General features: G+C 57.0%; 2 protein-coding genes across 5 annotated transcripts in view; both read left to right on the forward strand.

The window, feature by feature from the left end:
* The window catches only part of RPTOR (regulatory associated protein of MTOR complex 1), a 156551-nt gene extending 145926 nt beyond the window's left edge, over positions 1-10625 (forward strand). For all 4 annotated transcript variants that reach the window (XM_042802519.1, XM_042802520.1, XM_042802521.1 and 1 more), the window contains 6 exons: positions 44-150; positions 2822-2949; positions 3035-3121; positions 5726-5842; positions 6408-6537; positions 8050-10625. In XM_042802519.1, coding sequence (XP_042658453.1) covers positions 44-150; positions 2822-2949; positions 3035-3121; positions 5726-5842; positions 6408-6537; positions 8050-8118 — 638 coding nt within the window. In that variant the 3' untranslated portion in view covers positions 8119-10625. The remainder of the gene's footprint in view (positions 1-43; positions 151-2821; positions 2950-3034; positions 3122-5725; positions 5843-6407; positions 6538-8049) is intronic.
* A 2120-nt stretch (positions 10626-12745) lies between these two features.
* Positions 12746-17702, forward strand: CHMP6 (charged multivesicular body protein 6). The gene is made up of 8 exons (XM_042802747.1): positions 12746-12834; positions 13096-13205; positions 13922-14009; positions 14617-14703; positions 14822-14887; positions 15162-15242; positions 15949-16003; positions 17373-17702. The coding sequence occupies exons 1-8, from the start codon at positions 12772-12774 to the stop codon at positions 17423-17425; spliced, it is 603 nt and encodes a 200-aa protein (XP_042658681.1). The 5' UTR covers positions 12746-12771; the 3' UTR covers positions 17426-17702.
* Positions 17703-26122: the final 8420 nt, after the last annotated feature.

Genomic DNA, 26122 nt, shown 5'->3' on the forward strand with positions numbered 1-26122 from the left:
ATGCGGAGAGTAATTTGCACCCCCTGCCTGTGTTTTATCACAGGAGCAGGAATGGTGGTCGACTGGGAACAAGAAACCGGGCTCCTGATGACATCGGGAGATGTGCGGATAATCCGGATCTGGGACACAGATCGGGAAATGAAAGTACAGGTAACAGCTGCGTGTTCGTCCTGCTCACCTTTTCCCTCCCAGAAACGCAGGGAGTTACCCCGTGCGAACGCCAAAGCACCTGGGTCTCCTCTGTGAAGAGCTGACGGGTTCTGGAGCTCCTGCTTCCCTGCCTCAGGGTCTCATTGTGGGGTGAATAGAAGCACCCGCGTACTTAGCGCGCGTGGGGGGTCTTTGCTGGAGCTGCTGCTGTTATTGTGGGCGGCAGCGCTCGGGACGGGTGAAGCTGTGAAACCCAGAGGCAGGCAGGTAGGGTTCCCTGTTAGCACCTAACTGCAATAATGTAAAAATTCCCGAGGAAAGGTGGTGAGTTGGGCCGGTGGTGGAGCGTCCTGACCCCCTGCCGCCACCTCCGCCTCCCTGGGAGGCGCACGGGGGCTCACGGCCGAGCGACGCTGCCCCCGGCGCTCCCAGCCGAAGGTGTGTGTCCGGGAACGCCGCGTCCGCGCCGAGAGCACCCTCGTACCCGCTCAGCCCGCTCCCCGGCCGGGCCGCCAGCGCTCCGCGGGGCAGAAACACGAGCGTTTCCCACCCCGTGCTCGGGTCGCACGCAGCCCGGGGGCGTCGCGGCCGGCCCCGGGTGGCCGAGGGTGAAGGGGCCGGCCCCGGGCAGCTCTGCGGAGCCCCGGGGCACCCCGGGAGGCGCCTGGCCCCGCCGCGGGCAGCGCCACAGCAGCACCTCAGCCGTGCGGAAGCGTCGGCGCGGTGGAACGGGGGAGAGGGCGCCGCGAGCGCTGGCGTGGATCGTAACCGGGTGGAAGTTCCTCGGGAATTACAAGGAGAAGCAGCTGGGCCGCGAGAATGGAGTCGCCGTGCTGGAGAAGAAAGGAGGGCTGGTTTTCAAAGCTTCTGGAAATTAATTACCCTTGGATGAACATTAATTACAGCACTTTGACCCTGCAATGCAGGATAATTAAGCCTATGCTAATCTTAATTACTTCCACAAATTATTTTTTCTATGTAAATCAGGGAACAGCAAAATTCAGGCGGCGAAAATCTTTTAAATTATGATGATTAACGATTGCACTGAAAGTATCTAGAAACATGTTGTTTCTTTCTTAATTGCAAAGACGAGTTGTGTTGAAATTCAAGTGATTGAAACTTCCTGACTCGGTAACACTGGAAAAGTGAAATTCAGCACAAAGAGCGGCAAAGCTGTCTAATCCAAGCTAATAAAGGTGCCTTCCCACCCTTTGAACTACAAAAAGTGTACCTCTGGAAGCACTCGGGATGTAGCCGAAGAAGCAAGTACTTCATTTTCACCTCTGCTGATTGTTCCTGCTTCAAAGCCAGGATCCTGGAAGAGCTGCGGGGAGGGCCCTGCGGTCGGTGCCAGCAGCGTCTTCGCTCAGCTGAGGCGGCGAAGGGCGGCTGGGAGAGGTGAACGTGCACAGGAGCAAAAATAGCACTGAGGTGTGAAAACAGCTAACGCAGTGCTAACGTGCCTCGTGATTGTTATCCTACTTCCTCAGTGCTGCTTAGCTTTCTTACCTGTTCTCACTGAAAATGCTTTTCCTCCTAACAGGCCTGCGTAGATATTGTTCCCAGCAATTCTTTCGCTTACAGCAAGTAAAAAGGGGGAAGGAGCAGTGTGAGAGCGCGCACCGTGTTCCCGCGCAGCTGTCCTTGAAAGCACGAGCCTTCTTTTTCCACGTCATTTTTTTCAAGACACACGGTGTCCGGCTTCTGATGAGCTAACCGGGACCTGCGTGTCACTTGTCCTAAAGCGGGGACGGGGGTCGGGTGGGTGGCACAGCACTGGTGCACGTTCTCCTGCTTAAGCGATTCTCCGGTGCTGGATTGTGGCCAGGCAGCTCGTTGTGCTGCTGAAGGCTCAGGGGTCCACTCACTTTATTGTTTCCAGGGGACGGATATGTTTGTTGTCTGGTACAGACACACAAAAAATTAAAAAAAAAAAAAAAAGAAAGGAAAAGCTTCTTTTACAGGAGGCATTTAAATAACTTCTTAGAACTTACACCTTGCAGCTTTGTTGTACCTTTTTTTGCATGGGTGGTACTACCTATCGCATACTGTACGTTTGGTTTTGTGCGTGGTGTTACACGTGCCACTACAGGTTTTTGCTTTCTACAGGTATATTTGTCTTATATGTCTCTTCCCCATCAAACATCCTGTCCCTCCTGCCGTTCCAATGGCTTTTACAGCTTGTACACAACAAAGATGTTCATGGAGAAATAACTTCTCTGGCCATTTATTTTAACTAATTAGATATTCATAGGAGAGAATAGTCTTAACTCCTCCTTCCCAAAATAGACCTTGCCTTCATTTTGGTTTATAAAGCTGAATGATTCACAGAAGCTGGTTCTGCTGGGATCCCTCCTCTGGGCCTGGCTCTTCGGGTTGAACTGCGGGGCTCGGGGCTCAGACACGCGGCCACGGCTGGGACCGTCGTCCCCAGGGTCACCACCCCCTCGTTTCTGGTCACCTCCAGAGAGGCTGAAGGAAAACTTCGCACCGACGCAGTGTCATGGTGTTCTGAGGGACAGGCGGAAGCCCTGGTTTGACTTTGGGCCGATGTACAGAATGGGGAAAGGAAGAGGAGGGGGGAGACACTGGGTCCATCTGGTTTAGGACCTTGGGTGTAGTGGCTTGAAGTCGGTGGCCTCCGCTTGATTTCTGCGTGCTCTCTCCTCAGGATATCCCCACCGGGGCTGACAGCTGCGTGACCAGCCTCTCGTGCGATTCCCACCGCTCGCTGATCGTGGCGGGGTTGGGTGACGGCTCCATCCGCGTGTTTGACAGGAGGATGGCTCTGAGTGAATGGTAACGGCCCGTCCTTCCCGCGTTTGGGGGGATCCTCGCGTCTCCTCCTCCTCCCCTTCAAAATATTTCTCTCCTTGTTCCTCAGCCGCGTCATGACGTACCGAGAGCACACAGCCTGGGTGGTGAAAGCATACCTGCAGAAACATCCTGAAGGCAACATCATGAGCGTCAGGTAAAAGGGAGTTTAATGCTGAGCTGTTTTCTCCTAAACACAGTTTGGTTTTCTATTTAAATTCTGACCCTGGTATTTCAAGAGCTGAGAGGGCAAAGCTCTTTAGCTTGACATTTGCTTCAGTAATTAACTCCTGCTTCAAACTTGGTGGAGAGAAGGCAAAAAGAAATGTGAAACTTTCCTTGGAAGCCTGTTAGTGGGGTTTGAGAGTAAACAAGAAGGCGTCTCTGCTGAAATCACTGTCACGAGGCGTGTGAGGGAGGACTCGAGTGAACCAGAAACCTAAGCCAGATATAGTGTGTCTTGTGGTTGGTGTTCTTTATTGCCAACATCTCCGTGGGGTCATTTGAGAGAGAACATGAGAAGGGAGGTTGATGTTGCATCTGTTGGGCATATTGCTGTGCCGGATTACTTTTCTGTCTAGCAATTTGCTACACATAAATCCATTTCTGCTGCCTGGTAAATACTGCGGCGGGAGCAGCATATACTTATTTGGCCGTTAAAGAACAGCAGAATATAGTTTATTGTCACAAAGTCACTGTTTGCACACAAAGAGGCTCATTTTCTTGATTACAAAATGAAAACAAAGCGTAATTTTCTGGGGTTCAGAACATTTCTGAGGTGGAGGATGGGCCAGCAAAAATGTATTAAGATTTTTCACAAAGGGGATTATGTGATGCAGCTGCCAGATTTGCCAAGCTCGCATATTAGAGTTTTTAATCTTCCTTTCTGTAATCTCCTTCAGCAATCCCAGGGGTCAGGCCTGTGTGCTTGGCCAGCCTGGGTCAGAAGGCTCATTTTTTCCCTCAGTGCCCCCTTCTCAGCATGTGGTGCTTTCTCTCGGGATTGAAGAGGTAGGAGAAAATGTTGCACTTCGGAAGACAGGTCTGGTCTCATCCCCAGGGAACTCGGTTTGTTGAGACAAGCCACCTTGCTTTCAGCTTGTCCCGGTTCACTCTCTTCTTCAGTCAACAGCAAGACATAATTAAAACAAATGTTAGGACGTAGCGAGGTCTTGGTCTAGCTATTTCCTGAAAAACTTGAAGGCACTGTGTTGCTCGTGGAGCAGTTCTCTGAACCTCCCCGGAACGTCTTCCCTGGACCAGAGTGTGTGTGAGCCCTGAGCCCCGTCCTGCGGCTCCGCGGTGCCGGGCGCTGCTTCGCGGCGTGTGCAGCCGCCCCAGCGATGGTGCCGGTGCTGCTGCGGCGGTTCCCCTGAACCAGCAGCTCTGCCAGCGTTGCTGGAAAAGGTCCTTAAACACCTGCTGAATATCCTGGATTAGTAGCTTAGCTGCTGCTGGCTCCTTGTTGCCTGGTATTATTCAGCTGGGATGTGTTTCCCCGTGTAGTCCTTCGTCACAGAACTTCACTTCCATTCAAAGCTCTTGCATGGTCTTCCAGTGCATTCAGAACCATTTTCGAGTCTTATCAAGGTTCAGAGTTTTAAATGAGTTTACTGTGCATTTGATCTCTCTCAAACAATATTTCCATCTAGTCTTTAGGATCTAAATCAACCTCAAATTTAATTTGTCTTGAATTTAATTATGTGACAGCTGGAGTTGCAGCTTCTTATAATGATGTAAGTAATCCCGTATAACAGCCTTTTGATCAGTATTAGGTTTTCCAGAGGTAAAGAAACTGAAGGCAGTATGCTTCTTAATGCCTTTGTTGTTCTTAACTCTGTAGGACGATTCACAGTTGTACGGCCATCAGTGACTTGGAAAAAAAAAAAAAAAACACTTTAAAAGTTGTGATGCCAAAAGCCTTACTTCTGCTACCAGCAGAATCAGGCTGGATGAGTTGGTTTGGAATTTCATTTCCATGGGAGACTTTCCTGTTTGTCTTTCTCTACTCCAGTTGACCAGTCTCTTACAAGGAGTTCAGAAGAGCAGACGTGCCATAAGTAAATCTGCAGTCCCCGGTTCCGGGGCTGTAGGAAAAGTTACACCCTGTTTACACCCAACAGACGCGAAATGGCTTAACTACAAGAAATCATTTGTGTTTCAAAGGTGCTTGATCTTCTAAGCACAGTATCTTGCCGCTGCCACTGTTGCTCCCCACCCTCTTCCCTGGTGAAGTCATTAACAGGGTGGACGCGTCGCTGGCGCGTTAGCAGGGTTCGTTACGCCCGGACCGCAGAGTGCTCTGGACAGCGAGCACTTGTGCATCTGCGTCCAGACATTTGGCATTAATGGCTGGAACCAGCAGATCCCATCTGGTTTGAGTTTTCTAATACAATTTCCTGCTGTGAAAAGGAGAAGGAATTCAGGTCTGACATGCAGCTTGGTGTATTGAGTATGACATAACAGTAAAGGCACTTACACTTGGCGATGAGCTGTAAGCGATAAAAGTAATAATGGATCACTCCTGAGGGCAGAGGCAGAGCTGTTTGCACAGCACTTAATGTGTTGTGGATGGCACCAAAGCTGAGTGACATCGGAGGGAATTCAGCTGTGCCGACAGAGGAGGCAAGGGTGCGTGTCTCCTCTGTCCTGATTTTCTGATGGAGGTGATCGGCTCACGGACAGGCGTGCGGCTCGAGTTCCCGGGCCGTGGGATCTGGTTTGGGCACAGCCTGACTTTGTGAAACTCCTGTGTTGGCAGTGTGAACGGAGACGTGCGGTTCTTTGACCCCCGGATGCCAGAGTCCATGAAGGTCCTTCAGATAGTCAAAGGGCTGACGGCCCTGGACATTCACCCGCAAGCCAACCTCTTTGCGTGGTAAGTTCTGGTTTCGCCTCCTGCATCCCTGGAGTGGGACAGGAGGGTTTGCCTCTGCAGGCCTCATTCATGAGGTTTTGTTGGGTTTGTCGTTTGTTTTCACCCCACTGCAAACGGTGCAGATTCTTTCCCGTGCTTGCAGCTCAGGAGTTTTATCCCCCGCAGCACGCGTTAGTGCAACCCCCGCACCGGCGGCCCGGCGTGACGGCGCAGTCCCACGCTCCGACGTCCCACCCCTGTCTGGGCCCTGAGTGGGGACCAGCAACTGCTCCGCAGCCACGTGTCCCGGCGGTTGTCGGGGGATCCACTTTTGGGGGGGGTGGGGTGTGCACTAGCTCGTCATGTTTTTTCTGTCTCAGTGTGACGGGTAACCGTCCTGTAAACCCCTCGGCACTGAGGCTCCCGCGGTGCGGGTGAAGTCGGTCTCCCCCCTTAGGGGAACTCGTTGCCCACCAGTCTGACAGACAGCCCCGGGTCGGCGCCGCTGGCAAGGGGGCTGGAGCCAACACTGTTGTTCTTCCCACAGCGTTCGCGGTGACACCGTGTTCTCTTGATTCCCTTCCAGCGGCTCCATGAATCAGTTCACTGCCATCTACAACGGGAACGGGGAGCTGATCAACAATATCAAATACTACGATGGTTTTATGGGGCAAAGAGTTGGAGCCATCAGCTGCCTGGCTTTCCATCCTCACTGGGTCCGTATTCTCTCTTTTTGGGATATGGGAATTGGCGTTTCTTATGCCTGCGCTGGAGGAGGGGAAGGTGCAGAGGCTCCTCCAGCGCAGGGGGATGCTGCCCCAGCCCAGTTTGCTGGGGGTGCTTGGCGCCTGGCTCTCGGCCCAGGCCCTCGGTGCTCGTCCTCCGGGCGGTTGCAGACGACGGCACTGCTGGTGCTGCTGGTGCTGCTGGTGGGCAAAGAGCAGCTGAGACCAGACCAGGGCTCCGGCGCCCGGGCCCTGCTTCCGTGCGGATCGGCTGCGTGGACTGTTCCCCTTCCTCCCCGTCGCTCCGGGGCCGCAGCCTGGCTCAGCTCTGTAGTTCTTGCCCCGGCTGTCTGAGGTGAATTAGCCCGGAGCTGGCTGGTGAGGTGCAGCCTCTCACCTCCAGCACGCAACGTTTTCTGTGCTTATTTATTCTCTTTGCAGACAGCGGGCTCACCCTTGTGTCTCTGGGGCTGCTCTTGCACCGCCTCACATAAGGCTTTAGGAAGACCTAACGCTGTGCTGTAGAAAAACTGCACATCAGAAAAATGAGAGAACTGCAAAACTTAAAGGCATAAGCTGATAAAGTCTAGAATGAATCAGAGTAAAAAGGAAATTTGGTCAGGTGTCACAGCTGAGGTGGCTCTGCGGTCGTTAGAGAATCTGGTTGCTTCTTAATTAGGAGTCAGGTGCCCATCTGCACGATGGACTTGTGCTCACGCAGGGATGAGAACAAAGGGGACTGAAAGCTTAAGAAGACAACGTGAATGGATGGGAGAAACAGGAGGAAGTTAAAGAAGGCATTTAGGTGGTTATTTTAGAACCCTGCAGGTCAGAACACGTAGTTAATGTGTAATGGGGAAGAGCAGTGGGAGTGACGAAGGGACGGGGGGAGGGCAGAGCTGTGCTGCCCCGTGGAAGCGGGCGGGGAGGGGGAGGGCAGCTTTCCTGCCTGCCTCACGGGCGGTTTGCGTCCTGGGGGCAGCGGGGGTAAAGGGAAGCTCATCCCCTCCCTTCTGAAAAGCCGCCCTGCAAAAAGCGGAAGAGCAGTGTTGCTGTCCTGCGGTTTGGGGGATGGAGAAAGAAGTGGCTAATCATCTGAAATGTTTTGCTCTTTAAATAAGCAAACAAAGCAAGCCCTGTCCAGCCCGGGTCTCCACGGCTGGGATTGCTCCTGGGCCTCTCAGCGGAGGGAATGCTAATTTTCAGTCCAGGCGACTGTTCCTAACTAGCAGATTTGCAGTCATTTAGTAAAAATTATGTTAGCAGTTGGCAACTAATAGCCACCATAATTTTTCCCCCTGGCTGAAATGGGCCTATAACTCGCTGGGACGATGTAGGTGCTGGCAGAAATGTCGTCAGAGCTGCGTTGGCAGATGCTCTGAAGAGCTTTCGAGCATCTGGGCGTTACTGCTGAAAATGTCGACCGTTACCATTTTGCCTGCGATGTGCCTCTCGTTACTGCACGACACCTGTATGTTTATCCCCGATTTGCTCTTTCCACAGCCTCATTTGGCAGTCGGAAGCAATGACTACTACATCTCGGTGTACTCGGTGGAGAAGCGGATCAGATAACGGCTCGTGGCAGCGGCACTGGAGGAGGGAGTCCCAGCGGGCAGGGCCGTGTCTCACCTATAATGTACATAGTGAAATTATCGACTTGAATGTTTAGTGTTGGCTGCTGCTGCAACCCATAACTTGAACATTTTTTTTCTGACTTAGCTACTGATGATTTTGACAAGGGGAAGAGAGACAATCTCCTTTTTTTGGGTTTTGGGTTTTTTTTTTTTTTTTTTTTTGGTTTTGTTTTTTTCCCAGCTATATCCTCTAAAAGCTACAGAAAAGCAACATTTTATTTTTGTTTCCAGTGGTTGGCTTCTCTGTTAGAAACACGGCTCCTGAGCTTGGAAGGACTGGATGAGGCAATACCCTTGAAAAGGGCTTTCTGGTTTAGTCCTTGTTTCTTTGTTTTGCTGGAGTGTAGGTTGCTTTAAGGACTGAAGTCAGGACTCACCTACAGCTCTGTGCGTTTGACCGGACCACGGGACCCCTCCAGCTGCTGCCTACCCTGTGCCAAACAGTAAATCCTCCCACAGGGCAGTGAGACCCGGGCTGCCCGTCTGCAGAACAGTGTACGTGCTCCTGCGCTGCCTGAGCGTGGGCAAGGGAGGCAGGACAGCGTCTGCTCTGCACGAACCTTGCCCCCTCCGCAGCATCCTCTCCAGTGGCAGCACAGACAGAAGGCGACTTGGTGGCGAGGGGGAGCGGGGATCCTGAGGAAAGGGGCTTGAGGAGGTGGCAGGAGCAGGACCCGAGGCCACCGTACCGCGAGGTTGCACATACAGGAAGAAGGAGAACGAACATCTCGAACGTCCCAACAAGGCCGGAGCAAGTCACTCACGTCACCACTTTCCACCCAAGCACACGGTGCTGGTGGGGAGGTCTGGGCTGTCTCGGTCACTGGCACTTCTGCAGTCACTGTCCTCCTGCCCGCCCTGAACTCCACGGACACGTTCGGTGGGAGCTCTGCTCGAGGCCGCGCCCTCGAGCCCCGGGCTTTCGTCTGCTCCGACGCGCCAATACTCAGCAAGGTGATGGTCAGGAGAATTTGCACACTGGCTGCTGCGTGTAAGCAGCTGCACACGTTGTGTGGACGTGGCTGTGGCTTGTCTGTCTGTCCCTGCAGAACCGGGCATGGAGCCGCACACGATCTGAGCACGAGAGAATCACTAAAGAGGGGGAAGACGGCCGGTCGTCCTGCTTTGAGCAAAACAGCTCTGTCCCTGCTATCTAGGGGAAAGCCTGCTCCACCTTCCACACCTTCTGTGTCTGAATAATGAATGTTTCCGTCCCTTGAAATCCGTGGTGGGTCTGGAGGTGGGTGTGGGGAAGGGGTAGGCGAAGCCAAAGGACAGGTTTCTTTCAAGTGCCGCCAAGGTGCGATTTAGCTGGCCAGGGACAGGACTTGCACTGTGCAGAAATCACTGCGGTGACAAAGGTTGACCTGCCAAGTCCAGGTGTCCCCAGTTTTTCTCCCAGCCGGTGTCACGGGCTCTGCAGGCGCCCAGCGACGAGGCTGCCGCCGGGGAAATGCTGCTGAGGGAAGGGGTGAGGAACGTCGCTGCCGGGGCGGATGGCGGCTTCGCCTCTGCCGTGGCGCCGGCGGAGCTGTCGCTGCTCCTGACACCCCAGATAATCTCGGTTCCTACGTGTGCCGAGGCTGCCGGGCCGGGGGGTGGCCCGGGGGGTGGCCCGGGGGGTGGCCCGGGGGGTGGCCCAGGCTCGCGGCGGGGAAGCCGAACGCGCGGTGCCGTACGCACGGCTGGATTCCGTGAGGGTCCTTGGCCCGTGGAGGTGGAGCAGATGCCAACGGCCGGGCGCTGTGTCCTGACCCTGAGCACCGTCCCCGTCCCCCCTGTAGCAGGGAGGCCGAGGGGCCGCCTCACAGGATGACGAATCAAAGGCTTTAAACTTAAGAAAAACTACCTAAAAGTCCACTTTTAAGCTACCAAAAGTTAATTACGGTCTAAGAGAGCTGTGCCTCTTCCCGACCCGCTCCCGTGCTGCTCCGGTCGGTCCCAGCGGTACGCGTCCCCTCCACCCTGCCCGCGCCGGCGGCAGCGAGGGGCCGGCAAGCGTGGAGCCAGAGTTTGGGATCCACACGTAACCGATTAACATACACGGCTTAAACAATAGATTTTTAACTCGTATCAGTGTATTCATTAAAGAAACAAGAAATACCTGGCGAAATGCGACGGTGCGTGGCGGGAAGCTGCTGCTCCGTGCCAGCGCTCCCGGTGCCAGCCAGCCCCTGCGGCCAGGAGGTGGGTTTTTAACTAACTCGGCCTGTTTAGCTTTCATCTAAGCGTGTGCGTGTGTGGGCTGTATCTTCACAGGTCTGATGCAGAGATTCAATCATGAAGTTTAACCAAGGGTCTGGAGAGCATCCTACCTAAAAGTTCACTTATCTCTATTTATTTTACAAAAATAAAAAAATATAAAAAAACCACACGATTGTAATGTGAGAGTAAAAACAATTACAAACAAATAAATGGTTAATAAAAAATAAATGCAGAAACACTTCCTCGTCTGAGGATCATTTCCTGGGGCTGAAGTGGGGGGGGGGGGGGGTATGAGGAGTGTTATGAGGACAGTTAAGGCTCAAGAAGGAACCGAGTCACATTTTAGGTGATGGGCTGTCTGGTTCTGGGCGGTGTCGCTGCGGAGAAGAGGCCGGTTACAGACGGAGATTCTGCGCAAAAGCCGCTTCCCTGGGCCCAGGGCGCTGCTGCTGAGGTGGAGCAGAAACGCAGCGTTTCTGCTGTGCAGCTCTGCGGGAAGGGGCGAGCGGGTCTGAGCCCCGAATCCAGCCGCCGAGCGTCGGCTGCGGCCCAGAGCCCCCACATAAACGGCGCCAGTGCTGTCCCCTCCCCATCCCCTGCCCGGCGCGTCCCTTCCAGCAGCGCCGTGACCGATGCTCCGGCTGGGTCCCCGCCGAGGCACCAAACCCCCCACGTTTCCCATTCCAGCATCAACCTTGAAAGAACTGGGGGGAGCAGGGGTGTCCCGGCCGGACCCCGAGGGCAGCGACTTCGGGAACGGGGAAGGACGGGCAGGAGGAGCCGTCGGGGCGACCAGTGACCCCACCAAGACGTGGGTCGTGTCCCCGCTGCCCCTCGGGGTGACGGCCACGGCAGCACCGGGCATCCGAGGGGCTCAGCATCGGGAACCCCGCTCCATCTGCTTTTATTTCCATTATTTTGCACCCCGGCCCGGCTGCCGCTCTGCGGGACAGCGTTGCCTTTGCCTCATGGCCACGTGGGCCGGTCTCTAATCACCTTTTCCAGAGGTGAAACCGTAATTAGGGACGCGGGGCGGCGCGAAACGAGCGGTTGGGTGATCCGGAGCGAAACCGCAGCTGGGAAAAAGAGGCGTTTTCTGGCACCTCTCCTCACGAGTCCAAATTGTTTAAGCGAGCTTTGACCACGTCGGGGAGCGCCGTACCGCAGGCACAGCACAGCCACAAATAACGGCGTCCGGGCTCTGGGCGCGGGAGCAGCACGGGGCAGGATTCCCACCCCTCGGGGCCACCGTGCTCCCCTCGACGTGAGCCCCCAGTGCCCGTGGGCCCAGTAAAGCTGAAGTGACGGCCACAGCCACCGCCCCGCGCGTGTCCCGGCTCTGGGCGCGTCCCCTCTCCCCCCCGTCGGGCCGTTTGCGATGGGGCCACGTTCCCTTCTCCTGCCCAACCTCCCCCGGGGACCCCCAGGGACCCCAGACTCGCAGGCAGCACCCGAGCCTCTCCTGGGCGGGGTCCCGGGGACACAGGAACGTGGGGACACGTCCCCGCGGGGCAGATGTGGCCGGGGGTCTCCATTCGTCGCCACCCACAGCCCTGCAGCTCCCCCGCCCCCCCACAGCTCCTGCAGTGCCCCCAGGGCCCCGTCCTCTGCCCCATAGCCCCCACCCCTTACATCTTGCCATCTCCTATGGCACAGCTGCCCCTATAGCCCCCATCCTCTGTAGCCCCCCATCCCCTACAGCTTCACATCCCCTATACCCCATCCTGTATAGCCCCCATCCCCTATAGTCCCCTATGCCCTCATCCCCTATCCCCCCATCCCCTACAGCTTCTCATCCCCTATAGCCTCCCATCCCCTATATCCCCCACCCACTATATCCCTCTATATTCCCCCATCCGTTATATCCCCCATCCCCTATACCCCCTCTATAGCCCCCCATCCCCTATAGACCCCACCCCCTACAGCTTCTCATCCCCCATAGCCCCCCATCCCCTATATCCCCCACCCACTATATCCCTCTATATCCCCCACCCACTATATCCCTCTATATCCCCCACCCACTCTATATTCCCCCATCCGTTATATCCCCCATCCCCTATACCCCCTCTATAGCCCCCCATCCCCTATAGACCCCACCCCCTACAGCTTCTCATCCCCTATAGCTCCCCATCCCCTACACCCCCATCTCCTATATTCCCCCATCTCCTGTATCCCCCCCATAGCCCCCCCATCCCTTATATCCCCACCCCCTACACCCCCCCCGGTTCCCGCCCGTTCCCGCCGCGCCCCCATAGCGCCCCCCAGCGGCGCCTGCCCGCCCCTTGCGCCGCTCTCCCGTTCTCCTTCGCGTTCTGCGGGGCCGGGCCCTGCGCGGCCGCCGTCGGGGCGGGGGGCGTGGCCGGGGCGGGGCGTGGCGGCCGGGGCGATGGGGAACCTCTTCGGGCGGAAGCGGCGGAGCCGCGTTACCGAGCAGGACAAGGCGGTGCTGGTGAGCGGGGCCGGGGCAGCGCCCGCCGCGGGGGCCCGGGGCCCGGGGCCCGGCTCCGTCAGCGCCGCCGCTTTTTCCCTGCGCAGGGCCCGGCGGAGCCGCCGCCCCCCGGGCCGGGCCCCGAGCGGCTGGGGGGGGGGGGGGGGGGGGGGGGGGGCGGTGTGTGACCGGGGTTCTGCGGGCGGGGAGGGGGCTGCAGCCGCCGGAGCTCGCCTTGTGACAGTGTCTGTCTGTCCGTCCGTCCGTCCTTCCCATCGCCAGCAACTGAAGCAGCAGCGGGACAAGCTGAAGCAGTATCAGAAGCGGATCAGCCTGAGCCTGGAGCGGGAGCGAGCGCTGGCCCGGCAGCTGCTGAAGGACGGCGGGAGGGAGTGAGCGGGGGGGTGTCCCGGGGGGGGGGATGTCCCGGGGCGGGGGGGTGATGTCCCGGGGGGGGGGGTGTCCCGGGGCGGGGCGGTGTGTGTCCCGGGGAGGGGGTGTCCCGGGGGGGGGGGATGTGTGTCCCGGGGAGGGGGTGTGTGTCCCGGGGAGGGGGTGTCCCGGGGGGGGATGTCCCGGGGGGGCCGCCAGCCCCTCGCCTTCCCCTGCAGGAACCGCAGGTAGCGGCGAGCTGGGGGGATAGCGGCCGTCCAGCTGCCGTCCCCTTCCAAATAGGAACCGTAAAGTTTCGTACGTAACGACCCGGAGAAGCCGCCCGGGGCCCGTGGCTGGCGCTGGCAGCCGGGCCCTCCCTTCCCCGTGGGGCCGGGGGCGTCCGGGGGCCGCGGCCGCCTCTCCCGTCTCGGTTGGGGTGTCTGTCCCCAGCCCTTTGCGCAGGGGCTTCGTTTTGAACTGCTACAGCACAGCTGGCCCACTGGAGTCCTAATCCACAGCAAACACACCTGAAGGTTCAGGCACCAGATTGGCAAATTTATGATTAATTTGCCCAGCCGTATTCTTCACCAGAGCAGTTCAGAGTTGTCGTTAATTTGCACATGCCTTTTTCCTCTTTTGGAAAAAGCCCCAAACAAACACGACTTTGATGTGATTCTTTTAGGCTTATTTGCTTTCCTTTGTGCTGAGTTTTCCTCCTCCTGTTTTCCTTCAGAAAAGCCATGCTCTTGCTAAAGAAGAAACGTTACCAAGAGCAGCTCCTAGATAAAACAGAAAACCAAATCAGCAACTTGGAGCGGATGGTAAGCGAGAATCGGTCGCTGCAGGCTGAGAGTGGCCCGATCCGTGCGCTTGGCAGAAGTCTCTCTTTTGGGGTGGGGGTTCATTTAGATTGTGTGGAATTGCATTTTAACTGTCAAGTCCTAACGGGGGGTTAGCCCCTGTCCGAGGGGCGGACGTCTCTCAAATCATACGTGAGCTGTGACTTCCCTAAAGAACCAAGTGCTGAGTATGTTTTGAGTCTGTAATGCAGGTCAAAGTATTAAATACTTGGTTTGTAAATCAGTATAACATTAGTCACAGTGTGGACAGCTGCTGTAGAAACTTCCTCAGGCCTGCCTTGGTGCCTCCGTTTCAGAGCTGGATGTGCGTGTTCTGGGGTGGCCGTGGAAGGTATGGCCTCAGCTTAGACTGTCAGCTAGGAAAGTCAGTTAAAGGGCACTTGGATGTGCTTCTGCCTGTGGTAAGGCTTTTTGCATGTGTGTTTCTTGCCACTGGTATAATTTAATCTTCTGTTCACGAGAGAAAAGGCTCTTGACTGATTTCTCCTTGCAGTTTCTCTGGGGATCTTGGCAGCCTGTCTCAGGCTAATGATGGGAATGTGACAGCCTGTGATGTTTCTCCTTTCAGGTCCAGGATATTGAATTCACCCAGATTGAAATGAAGGTCATTGAGGGTCTGAAAATAGGCAATGAATGTCTGAACAAAATGCACCAGGTATGTGTGACCCACTCAGCTGAGCACGCTTTCGCCCGCGACTAGGCAGAGTGCAGGCTGTTTGTAGCTGTCTCCCTGCAGACCCTACTCACGCCTGGATTTTGGCTTTTTTCTTCAGGTTATGTCAATAGAAGAAGTAGAAAGAATAATAGGTGAAACCCAAGATGCTGTGGAGTACCAGAGGGTATGTACTGTGTGTGTGAGCAGTTGTGAGCAGAGGCTGCCTGCCTTGCAGAGTTTCTCTGATGGGCACTGTGTTCCCAGCCTTATCTAAGAGGCAATCGGATTGGGAATTAAATCTGTTGCCTGTGGAAAAATTAGCTCTGTTAATTTTTCTGAGTACCCCTTCACCCTGTGTTTACGCTGCTCTTCCTTGTGCATGTACCATGCTACAAGACATGGAGCTGGTTCTGCTATGCTGTTGTTGACTGGAATGCGTCTTTTCCTCTCTTTCTTAGCAAATAGATGAGATACTGGCTGGCAGCCTGACTGAGGAAGATGAAGATGCCATTCTAGAAGAACTAAATGCTATTACTCAGGTAGGGCTGATGTTCTTGCAATTACTTTAAATCCACGTTTTCAGGGAGCTGTTTGTAATAAAGGAGAAAGTATCTTTTCCCCCCTCTCGGTAGTTTATCTTATTCTTCCAGAGATCTCAATTATACCTGTTTATGCCCAATTATTCTGTCATCAAAGATCAAGCAAATTGCTCCACACACAGAGATCATTTAAAACTGGGGTGCTCGTAAGAGTTGTACTTTCACTTGCTGTCTAGTACAGTCAATTGGTCTCTGTTCTTTCTGGGTATCAATTCCACTTCACCAGATGAAGACCCTGAAGGTCGGGGCCATGCTCAGAGGGTCGGTGTCGTTGTCATCCCCACCCTGCTCTGGTGCCTTCCCAGCTCCGGCTCAGCTTGGCTCTGCTCTATGAAACGTGCAGCCAGTGGAGACCGGGGGGGAGAGGCTGCAACTGGCACTGCTGTGAGGAGACTCAGAGCTAATACAGGGCCTGTTAAGTCTCATTTAATAACAAAAAAAAAAAGCCTTGTACTCATTTACTGGGCAGTACTGAAGCCCGTAAGCCTTCCTGCAGTTCTGCAGGCAGATGTCAGTTTGTGTGTGAAGTCTTTTCTGTTATTACTCTGTTCCCAGACAGTCTTTGCACAAACTGTAGTGCAGGGGTCTGTGACTGCTGCCGGGTACGTGGGGTACATCTCACGTGTTGTCTTTAATGTTCTTGCAGGAGCAGATGGAGCTTCCAGAAGTTCCTTCTGAGCCACTCCCAGAACAGATCCCAGGTACGTTTTCTCTGTGCTCTGCAGCTTTGGCTTCTCGTGCCTCTCAGTTCCGTGCCATAGGCTGAGGCCCTCCTCTGTCGTGAGCGCTGTCCTAGCAGGTGTGAAGTGATACAAACTTCTGGGTTTAAAACCCTGTTGATGTGGGCTATGCAAGCTTCCCTCACACGGCTCTGACACACCCAGCGGACACTTTACTGTAAAAGGACTCGAGGCTCCAGGCTCTTTGTTCAGTCAGCATTTAGTCACTCATCTTGAAGATTTCCTTCTGTTATATCAGCTGTTCTTAAGTCCCACTTTGAGACCACCAGCTGCCTTGTAATGCCCAGTGCGTGTTCCATTGTGAAGCTCCACAAGGAGCTCCTTCCATGGCTCCCTGCTTGACCCGGGCAAGCTCTTTGTGACCTTGCTTCAGGCTGTTTGGAACCAGCTGGGTGAGGAGCACTGGAGCCCACAATTCCAGCACTGTCAGAGCACGAGCTCTGCACGACTGACGCTGCGTGTGTGTTTGCTCCCGAGCCACCCAAAAGCTCCGCGCCGGGGTTTGCGCCGCTGGGGGGGAAGGGGGAGAGAAGCAGAGTGACCAAATGGGCACTGCTGGCCTCCTGCCCGGCGCGGACAGCGTCTCCGTGGAGCCTTCCCAGATGCCTGTCCGTGCTGAAGAACGGAAGGTGGAGCCTGCGTTTGGAGACACGGTGAGGTAGAGCTGGCCTCAGCTGGGTGCCAGAAGGCAAACTGGTGGGGAGTCTGTCTGCTGGGACAGCAGAGCACCGACCCGCCGGTGGCAGAAGCTGCCCATCCCTGCTCCTGGGAACCAGGAGCTGTAAGAGGCTCTTTCCTCCGCGTGGAATCTGCCCAGGAGAAGTGCGGGATGTGGGGAAGGGGACTGGTTTGGTTTGTTTTTTTTTTTTCTTTAGTACTTGTTTACTAGTAAGCATGGATCAGATGTCATCTCGGTACGTTGGCAGCAGGTGACCAAGCAGCATACCAGCTGCCCTGCTGCGTGCAGCTGGCCGAGCCTCCTTCAGGCTCCTCGGATCCAAGGGGCGAGGGGCAGAGCTTGGCTGCCCACCGCCCCCCCGGAGGTCGCTCGCTGCCCTGGATCTGCGTCACCGGGCTGGTGGCCGACTAAGGTTGTGTTGGGCACGTTCTGAAACTGTTTGAATTCCTCAAGTGCTGTGAAAGAGGGGCATACTGGATATGCGGAATTATTTATAACAAACTTTTATTAGTTTGGTGACTTTCCAGGTGCCGTGCGAGCGTTTGTTGCTCTACAGAGAAGTGGATTATTAGTCCTCGCTCTTCTGGAGGAGATGACTGGAGATTATTTGCATTCTCTGTTTCTGTAACAAGTTTCTTTTTTTTTCCACAGAAGCGTCACCCGTCAAGAACAGGCCAAAACCAGAACTGGTGGCAGCATCTTAACTCCCACTTCTGGGGATTCCCCCACATAACTTTCACCCAGGACAGTTTGCCATCCCAGCGTGTGCTGGGAACAAGCAATGCCTTGGCAGCATCCCAGCTGTGCTGGGCGGATTGTGGAGCAGGATTCCCCGTGCAGGGTGGGGAACCTCAGCTGATTATTGCTCTTGTATCAAGATTATTTTCTAGTGCTTTCTTTTTTTGTAACTTAAATTCTAAACTCACTCAGCTGCGCTGTCTCGGGATTAAACAACAACTCTAAAACTTCCAAAGCCAAAAATGCTTCCTTTAGGTTTGATTTCAGTGGTAAATCTGCCTTTGCTCTGACTGAATCCCCAGGAAGTCCAGCCCTGGAGCGATCACGTGTTTGAAATGGCCCCGGGGAGCCCTCCAGCCCTCTCCGGTGCCTGCACGCCGCGCGGTCCCTTTGCTTTTCTGCCTGTTTGTGGAAGGGCTGCCGGGGCCTCTTGTCCTCGTGTAAATCAGACTGGCTGGGGTGTCCGAGGACGGGCAGAGCGCGGGCGGCGACGCGTCGTGCTACGGGTTGAAAACGGTTCTGTCAGCCTTGCGCAAAACCAGCTTACCCGTGGGGGTGTTCCATTTGAGCAGGGCCGAGGGATTGCTCGGCCGTGCGTGTGCCGGCAGCGGTGCTGACTGGGGGAAGAGCCACATCCCCGGGCGAGGTGAAGGGCTGGGCGTGAGGCGGGCGGGCGGTAACGATCCCCGTTCAGACCCCGCTCTGCCTGCCCGCCTCTGGGAACCCGTGGCGCGGGGTGAAACCTGGGGTGGCAGAAATCTGATGAGCCTCTTAAAATTACAGCAAGGAGTCTTCTGCCTGCATTACGACCCGGGAGGCATCCCTTGTTGGCTCTGCACCATCGTCAGAGTTCACCTTCGCAGCCTGCAGATGGGCTGAGATGGATTCTGCTTCCAGCTCTCAGCTCGCCTTTGATATTCCCTCGTAGGATCAGAGACAGGAAAGGTCAGGCTGGGGTAAACGTGAGGCTCGTTCTGTACCAGACGTGAGGCATGAAGCTGCTTAAATCAACACTCCAAGGACTCTGCTCAGTAAGTAGTTAGAGGGGAGAGCAGATCCTCGTGAGCCCGCGCTGCGGCGGGCGGTGTGGCGGGGCGCTCGGGTCGGCACGGGTGGTGGAGTGTTTGGAAAGCTGCCTGGCCAGCCAGGTGGTGGGCAGATTGAGCTGTTCTTGGAAGCAAGCTTCCTTGCCAGCTTGCAGATGCTCTTCAGGACGCTGCAGATCTTTATTTATTACGTTCTTGAAGTCACAACCCTTCATCCCTGTTTCTGTGACAGCAGAAGGGTCAGAGGGTCCTTGGAGGCTTCTAGTGACTGCCTTTGGGGTTATGTGATCTGGTGCTAGATAATAATAAGTAATCCCAGAGGCTCCGCTGCTCTCTGTGGTGAAGGGCCAGCAGCAGCTCTGATTTGGAGTGATGCTTTCCCTGTCATCTCCATTTGTTACGCTCCAGAGACTGGCCAGGGCATCCTCCTCCTCCTGCACGTGTGTGTCAGGGCAGCGCACACCTTGGGGTTGCCCTGCTTTCAATTTGCACTCTCAATTAATGTTTTGTAACAAAGCCGGGGTCCCACAAGCCTTGGCCTGTGTTTACTAACCAGTGCAACTTTAGCAAACAACTCTCTCTGCCCTGGCAGGGCAGGATTAAGCTGCTCCTTATGCCGATACTGAATGTGCCGGTTACCCCGGCCAGTGTTTGGAGCAGCCAAACCCATCCCTGGCCGGAGCTAGAACGGGGCAGGGCTGTGTCCTCTGCCACACTGGGTGATTTTTTTCCTCCAGGCAAGGCTGTTGCTCTGCTCTGGGTGGGCATCCTGGCTCTTGCAATGCACACTCGATCCACCAGAGAGAGCCTGGTCTTCATCCGCACCGTGATGGCTGTAGCATTCTTGTGCAATGTTTTTCCTTCAAGGCTCCTTCAGTCCGTTGCTAGCCTGGTGTCGACTTGTTTAATTTTACCCTGTTTAATTTGTAATTCATAGGAGTGAATGCTGGACTCTCCCACTGAGGTCCTGAAGGGACCTTTCCCGGGAGCACAGCTTTTGCTGCTGGCACTTGGTGCAAACCCTGTTACGCAGGGTTGGCACACATCGCTGCGCTCGAGGAGGGAGAGCGCAGTCCCTGTGCTCCAGTTTTCTTTCTCATGAACGTCCTGGCAGCAGGAGAGACCTGAGCCATCCCTCCCCGGGGGAAGCTGCGGCGAGGCCGGGCCGGGAGCCCAACACCCGGTGCTGCCTGCGCTCTCGGGTGGCAGCTGAGCTGGGAGAGGGAGGGAGGTTCGTGCTGAAGGGGTTAATGCCGCTCCTCGGGTTTGTTAATACAGTAAAGAGGCCGTTTACTGAACTAACAGGAAAGTTTGGAGCAGATTGCCAACAGCTTCCTCTTCTAATCCCTGCACCAAACAGATTGTACTGTGTCTCCTTGAGAGGAAGAGCCAGGGGTGGTGTGTGACCTCTGCGGTGTGCTGTAACAATAAACTATTTCTAATGGTTTCACCGATTCATCTTCCAGCCTTGTGTTTTCATAGTAAATGTTTGGGATGAGCAAGAGTTGCCTTCTTCCTCCCTCCCCTCTTACTCCCTGCTCCTGGGAGAGCTGTGGGCAGGAAATTTCAGAACAGGCTCCGTGTGTAATAGAAAAACAATCCTGTTTGCCTGGCTGGCCCGGGGAGGCTCGTCTGTCACCGGCAGCCGCAGCGCCCTGACAGCCCTGGCACGGCCCGCCGGCCACGTCCAGGTGAGCTGGGGGTGCTGGAGAGGGAGCTGCTGCCTTGGCTGGTTGCTGCAAAGGTAGAGAAGCCCCTGTGCCCGCCGGCCCAGGAGCGGGGCAGGTCCCCTCGGGGCTCCCCAAAAACCCCTTCCAGGGGAGAAGGGCTCTCCCGGGGGGCTGGAGCAATGGGATGGATCCCAACGCAGGGGGGTGGGGGGTGTTTGGAAAGGCAGCCCCCCCTCTCTTCGGGTTTGTGACGAAGCTGAACTATGTTTTGGGTTTTTTGTTTATTTTTTTTTTTTCCCCGAGAATTATTCTGGAATCATTGACATACTGAGCACTAACGAGTGTGTGCCTGGATCTGGACTCGCAGGGAGCGTGTGGCTCTGGGGATCAGGGCAGGGACCGTGTCGGCTGCCCCGGGCTGGGCTGGGCTCCGATTTCCCCTCCTTCAGTGGGATTTTCTGCTTCCAGCTCTTGGAGTTGCCCAGCCGCCCCGAGCAGCCACTGCAGACCCCTCTTCGTGTGTCTGTCACCCGTTTTAAGCGGGTCTCGAGGGCACCGCTCGCAGGAGCAGTGCCGTGGGGCAGCCCGGGTCCCATGGGTTTGGGACAAGGGACAGGGATGGGCCTGAGCCACTGACTGGTGCTTTGGCATCAGCCCCGTCCTCATTAATTTGGATTTATGTCCCTTCCGCTGACGGAAGCAGCGGGACGCCTGCGGGTCTCTCCTGCCCGGGTTGGTGGGAGCTCAGCTCCCCCCCCCCGGCGCTGTCCCCGCCGGAGGAGGTGCCGGGGGTTCCCCTGGCCCTGGGAAAGCAGCTGCGCCGCGTTTTAACGGTGTTTAATTAACACTCCCTGGTACCCGCTCAGCTGTGGCAGCGGGGTGGGAGCCGGCACCCCGCAGTGCGAGCTGAGCATGGAGCTCCTCCAGCTGTGTTTTACTTGGCCAGATGTTTAGTTAAATAGAGTCCTCCCTCGAAGAAAATCATTGAGGCAGCATTGCTAATTAAACCCTGGAGAATACAAGCAACCTCATGCTGCTTCCTCTGCCACCCCCAGGCAGTGCCTGGAGCCCCACCCCCCCCCGCCATCACCCCCAGCTCCTCGCCAGGGGCTCCAGAGAGGTTCGGGCCACTGGCCAAACAGCCCGGCAAACCCACGGCTGCCAGGGTCTCCGTGGTCCCTCCATCGCGCCGTTCGGTGCTGCTTCCAGCCCCCGTGGCCTTTAACGTGACTGGTGTGGCAGCGTGGGCTCCTCGCCCGGCGCGGGAGGCGGCAGCTGGGGGAAGGGAGATGCTGAGCTGGGAGATGGAGCTGCCTGTTCCCGCTCCCCGCCGCGGGGAAGGTCCCTGTCCCCGGGGGGGGGTCTGCCCGTGTGTCCCCCACGGACTCAGCCTGTGTCCCGTGGGCTCTGCCCGGCCGGGACCACTGTGGGCACAGACCCTCCTCCTGCCACCATCCCCGGGAGTAACGCTGGAGGCTGTGGGGGAGAGGGAATTACTGCCAGCGTTATGCAAGCGGCGTTGCCTTTAAATAGACTCTTATTCAATGTTGTCCAGGAGGCAGCGGAGAGGCTGAACATCAGCACCGTTTGCTCACTGGGGTTTTGTTTTCTTGTGCTGCAGCCTCCCACACCCCCAACCACCCCCCCGATGCTCTGGAAGTTGTTTAGAAGTTGGTTTGGGGCAAGGGCCTCTTTGCCACCCCAGCAGCCCGGGAGCTTCTCCCCCCTCTTCATTAAATGGCAGCAGCCCTTTCACTCGGTGTTTAATTGGATTGTGTAACGCAGCGATGCCGTGGCAGAGCCGTGGTAGTTTCTATGCCAACACAGCTGGATGGCGGCACTGCCTGGGGGGGGGCAGAGGAGCTGCACCCCCCCCCCCCAACACGGCTTCACCCCCCGCCCCGACACAGCTGCACACCCCACTGCCTCAAATGCTTCCTGAAACACTTGTGGTAAAAAAATAGTGAGCTGATGATCGTGGTGGCAGCTGAGCTACCGGCCCTTCGTCTGGGCTCAGTGGCTTTTTGGCATGAGGCAGCTCAGGGCTACGGGGGGGCATGGGGGGGGGACAGTCCCCCGGGGTCGCATCCCTGAGGCAGAGCTGCCCTTGCAGCCCCCCCCAGCTGCTCCCCCAGCAGCATCTCTCCGCTCCCACCCCGCTGGGAACAACCTCGCTGCATCCTTTGTCCTCCGCCCTCCTTGGCAAACACCGAGTCAGGACCAGGCACTGCTTTGGTTTGCAGGGGGGGGGGCTCTTCCATTTTCCTTCTCCACTTCATCACTCTGCACCCTGAGCTCGCTCTGCCCTGCACGGGGCAGGAGGGGGGGATGAGCCCCAGGGGCAGGGTGCTGCCTGCATTTGGGGGTGGCACTGGTGGTGGTTTATTTTGCACTCAAAGCCTTGCACCACCACCCCCCCCCCGGCTGCACGCTCAGACCCGCGGGGAACCAGCCGCTGGCCCCTTCCTTTTCCCCGTTCACATATTTTAAGTGGCCTGGTGTCACACTGAGTCACCAGCAGAGAGACTGAAGAGGCTTTGGCAGAGAACAAGCCTGAGTTTTGATAGTTCAACTGTGGGAAAAAGAAAAAAAAAAAAAAAAAATCAGCGCAATTTCCTAATTAGAGCAACGATGGGAACAAAGCGGATTTGTTAGAGAGCTGCTCGCTGAGTTCGGGAATGTGACCTTTGCTGGCTCTTGGTGCTAGACGGGAGCTGCCGGTGTACGGCGGTGCTTGGCAGTGGCTGAAATGCTTCAGCAGTGACTGCTCTGACGGAGGAGAGCCCGAATTTCACCTTCTGGGGGAAGCCAGACCCACTGCCAGAGCGGTGCCTAATGTGGAAGGAGCACTGGGAAATGGTGGTTGCCCCTGGGTCACCCTCTTTTGCTATTTCCCCCCCCAGACGTGAGCTGGTTTCCCTGCCCTGCAGTGGAATGTGGCTCCTCAAGTCGAGGACAGGGTGTCCCTGCGAGGCCAGCACTGCAGAGGGACTGGTGGTCCCCAGCCCTTGGCTCCCACCCGGCCGTGGGACCGGCTGCTCTCAGCACGGGCTGGGGGGGGCTGATGCCGGTTTGCACCCGGGGCTGGAAGGAGTCAATGCCTGACCATGTGTGATTAATTAGTAGGAAGAGGAAACGAGCAGAGACCAGTCCCAGGGCCGTGCCTGTGCCTGTGAATCCGGAGGACACAATGCTCCTGCGTGAGCCCGTCCGTGCAGAGAGGCTGGCGAGGCCGCGCGGGGAGCTGCGTGGCCTTGGGACTGGATGGGGAGCGGTGGGAATTGGGCATCGTGTGCTTCGACCCCGAGAGCTGGCGTTTCTGCTGCAGCCTGGGAGCTGGTTCGGGCTGTTGCAGCCCGACTGTGCCCGGCAGACGCAGCTGTGGAACGAGCAAACGTGACCAAGAGGGCTGGGGGGGCTGGGGGAGGGGGGGGGGGGCTTGTACCAGCGCAGAGCAGCGTTGGCTGGGAGGAAAGGACGAGGTGACACGGGGCAGGGGATGGCAGTGGGGCCCGATCCTGGCCCGTTGGCCTCCTCTGCCAGCCGCCCCTCTGCAATGAACTGGTCCTTCTCAGGCAGGTGGGGGCTGGGCAGGGTGGGAGGCAGCACCCAAAGGTCTCTGCAGCACCCAGGGCCCCTGTGCAAGGTGCCGGCTGGAGGCACTGCCCCTTACGCCTTCCCCAAGTTCAGCAACGTGATACAAAATCCCATCATGCCAATTATGCAAAGCACATAAACTATTCCTGCTATTCAGAAGTATCCCCAGAGATCTCCTTAGCGAGCTGTAACTCAGCACTGCTCACTCATGAAAGCAGGACCTGGGGCAGATGAGGAGCGAGAGGGGCTCTGGGCTGCTCTGCAGCCTGGGAGCAAGGAGGACCTGCTGACCCCGGGGCGTTCCAGGGCTCCTCAGGAGCACACAGCCCTGCTCCCCTATCTGCTCCCACCCTGCGTGGCTTAGCATGGTTTTCTCTTTGCTTTGAAGACGAGATTTCTCCCTTCCGAGCCTCCCCCGGTCCCCGCCGAAGGCAGCGCAACTGGGGACCCGTCTGGCTCTGCCACGGCCGGTGCCAGCCCCGCGCCCCTTCCCCTCCTGCAGCAGCGGCTGTGTCCCCCCATCCCACCCGGTGCCTCCTCTCCCTCCATCTCCCCAGTCCCCATCACAGCTCTCTGCATCCGCAGCGCTTTGTTCTCCCACCCACTCCCTGTTTCCTCCGTCACTCGGGCTCCTCCCTGCTCCTGCTCCCCCCCGGAGCCTCCCGGCCGAGCCCAGGCTCCTCCACGCCGGCTCCTCGGCCGCTCTCCTGGGCAGCCTGGCCGGTGCCCCCCCTGCCCTGCCCGCACCCAGCGCCCCAGGAGCCGGGAAGGGCGCGAGGGTCTGCAGGGGACACACGGAGCAGGTCCCTGTCCCCCCCACCCCCAGCCAGGACGTGGGGGTTTCCAGAGCCACGTTCTGGGCACGCTGCTGCTTCGCCGGCCTGATTTTAACCCTACGGGCCGGCTCCGGCTTTGACCCCGGCAGCAAGAGCATCCCAGGTGGCTCCCAGCAAAGTGCTGCCTTTTGCATCCCGCTCCCTCCCAGGATGCGGGAGTGATCGGGGGGGGGGTCCAAGGGTCCATCCCTGAAGCTGCACCAGCTCTGCCAGCGCCTCCCCCCCCCAGCCCGCGCTCCCTCCCCGGGGCTGCCGCTTCTTTTAGGGCCATTAGTGCCCCCGGCGATGAGAGCCGGTCCCCCCGCAGCGCCCAGCCCAGGCTCCGTGCGGCCGGTGGAGAGGCCGGTGACAGCCCAGCGCCCGGCTCAGCTCAGAGCAGCAGCGTCCCTCGCCGTCAGCAGGGCCACGGGCTCCGATGAGCTGTGTCACAGCCGTGAGCAAAACCGTTCCCGGCATGCGAATACCTGGAAACAGCAACTTTCACTGCAGGGAGGTTTGTTCAGGTGCTACTTCCAATGGGATCGGGGAAAACCTGCTCAGGATGATTGGGGCGGGGGGGGGAGCAGTTACACCACGGTGCCTCAGTTTCCTCCTTTGTGAAATAATCCGGACCCGCTTTGTGAACCGCGGTGAGTCCTGCTCGGCAAAGTGTGAGGCAGGAGCTGGAAATTGCAGACTCTGCGGTTTTGGACTCTGTGCTGGAGTTCAGTGCTGCAGCTCCCACGCAGGAAACTGAGAGCCTGAACTGGTTCATCCATTGCTAAACCTCGATAAATGGCTTTACCTAAATTGCTGTTTGTGTTCGGGAGCATTTAACCGGTGGAGAGCTGCTGGCACACGCAGGGAATCTCCAGTTTTGTGACAACTTTTAATTCCTGACCCTAAGAAACAGAAGGTGTGAACTCGTGTGTGCCTCGAGGCAGCACAGGGAGCAACACGCCGAGAAGGGCACGCTCAGCGGTGCACACTGGCCATTTCACACTCGAGGGACGTGGAGCCCGTGGCTGTGGACGGACCAGTTCCCACCAGCACAAACAGTGATGGCACCGCAGCCTCGCATCCCGCTGAGCGGCAGCCGCGCCGCAAAGGGAAAAGCAAAGCTGAGTTTGAGTGGGTGGCTCCGCGACTCGGGTGTTGGTGTGGGGGTTTTCTGCCCCAGCTCCCACAGAGGTTAATGAGGTGCCTCGACAAAAAAGCGGGGGACAGCCCAGCGTTGAGGAGGGGGCCCCCCTGCCTGCTCGGCTGCGAGCCGGGGGGACAGGAGTCCAAGCTGAGCGTGGTGGATGGGGAGCAGCGCGTCCTGCGCTGACGGCTGGGTTGGGTTTGCTCAAACCTGTCAGGCTGATTCCCCGGTGACCCCGCCCTCCCCCAGATGTCAGAAAAATCGCATTTAAATTATTTTAGAAATAATTAACTCCTGGCGCAGCGTGGAGAGGGCTCACACCTGACTGCGCAGCAGCAGCGCGTCAGGACTCTGATGGGGAAGCCATCTGCCCAAGACAAAAAGTACGGAA

Source organism: Tyto alba, unplaced genomic scaffold (assembly GCF_018691265.1).
Source record: "Tyto alba isolate M040663 unplaced genomic scaffold, T.alba_DEE_v4.0 Super-Scaffold_39, whole genome shotgun sequence".
Lineage (NCBI taxonomy): Eukaryota > Metazoa > Chordata > Aves > Strigiformes > Tytonidae > Tyto > Tyto alba.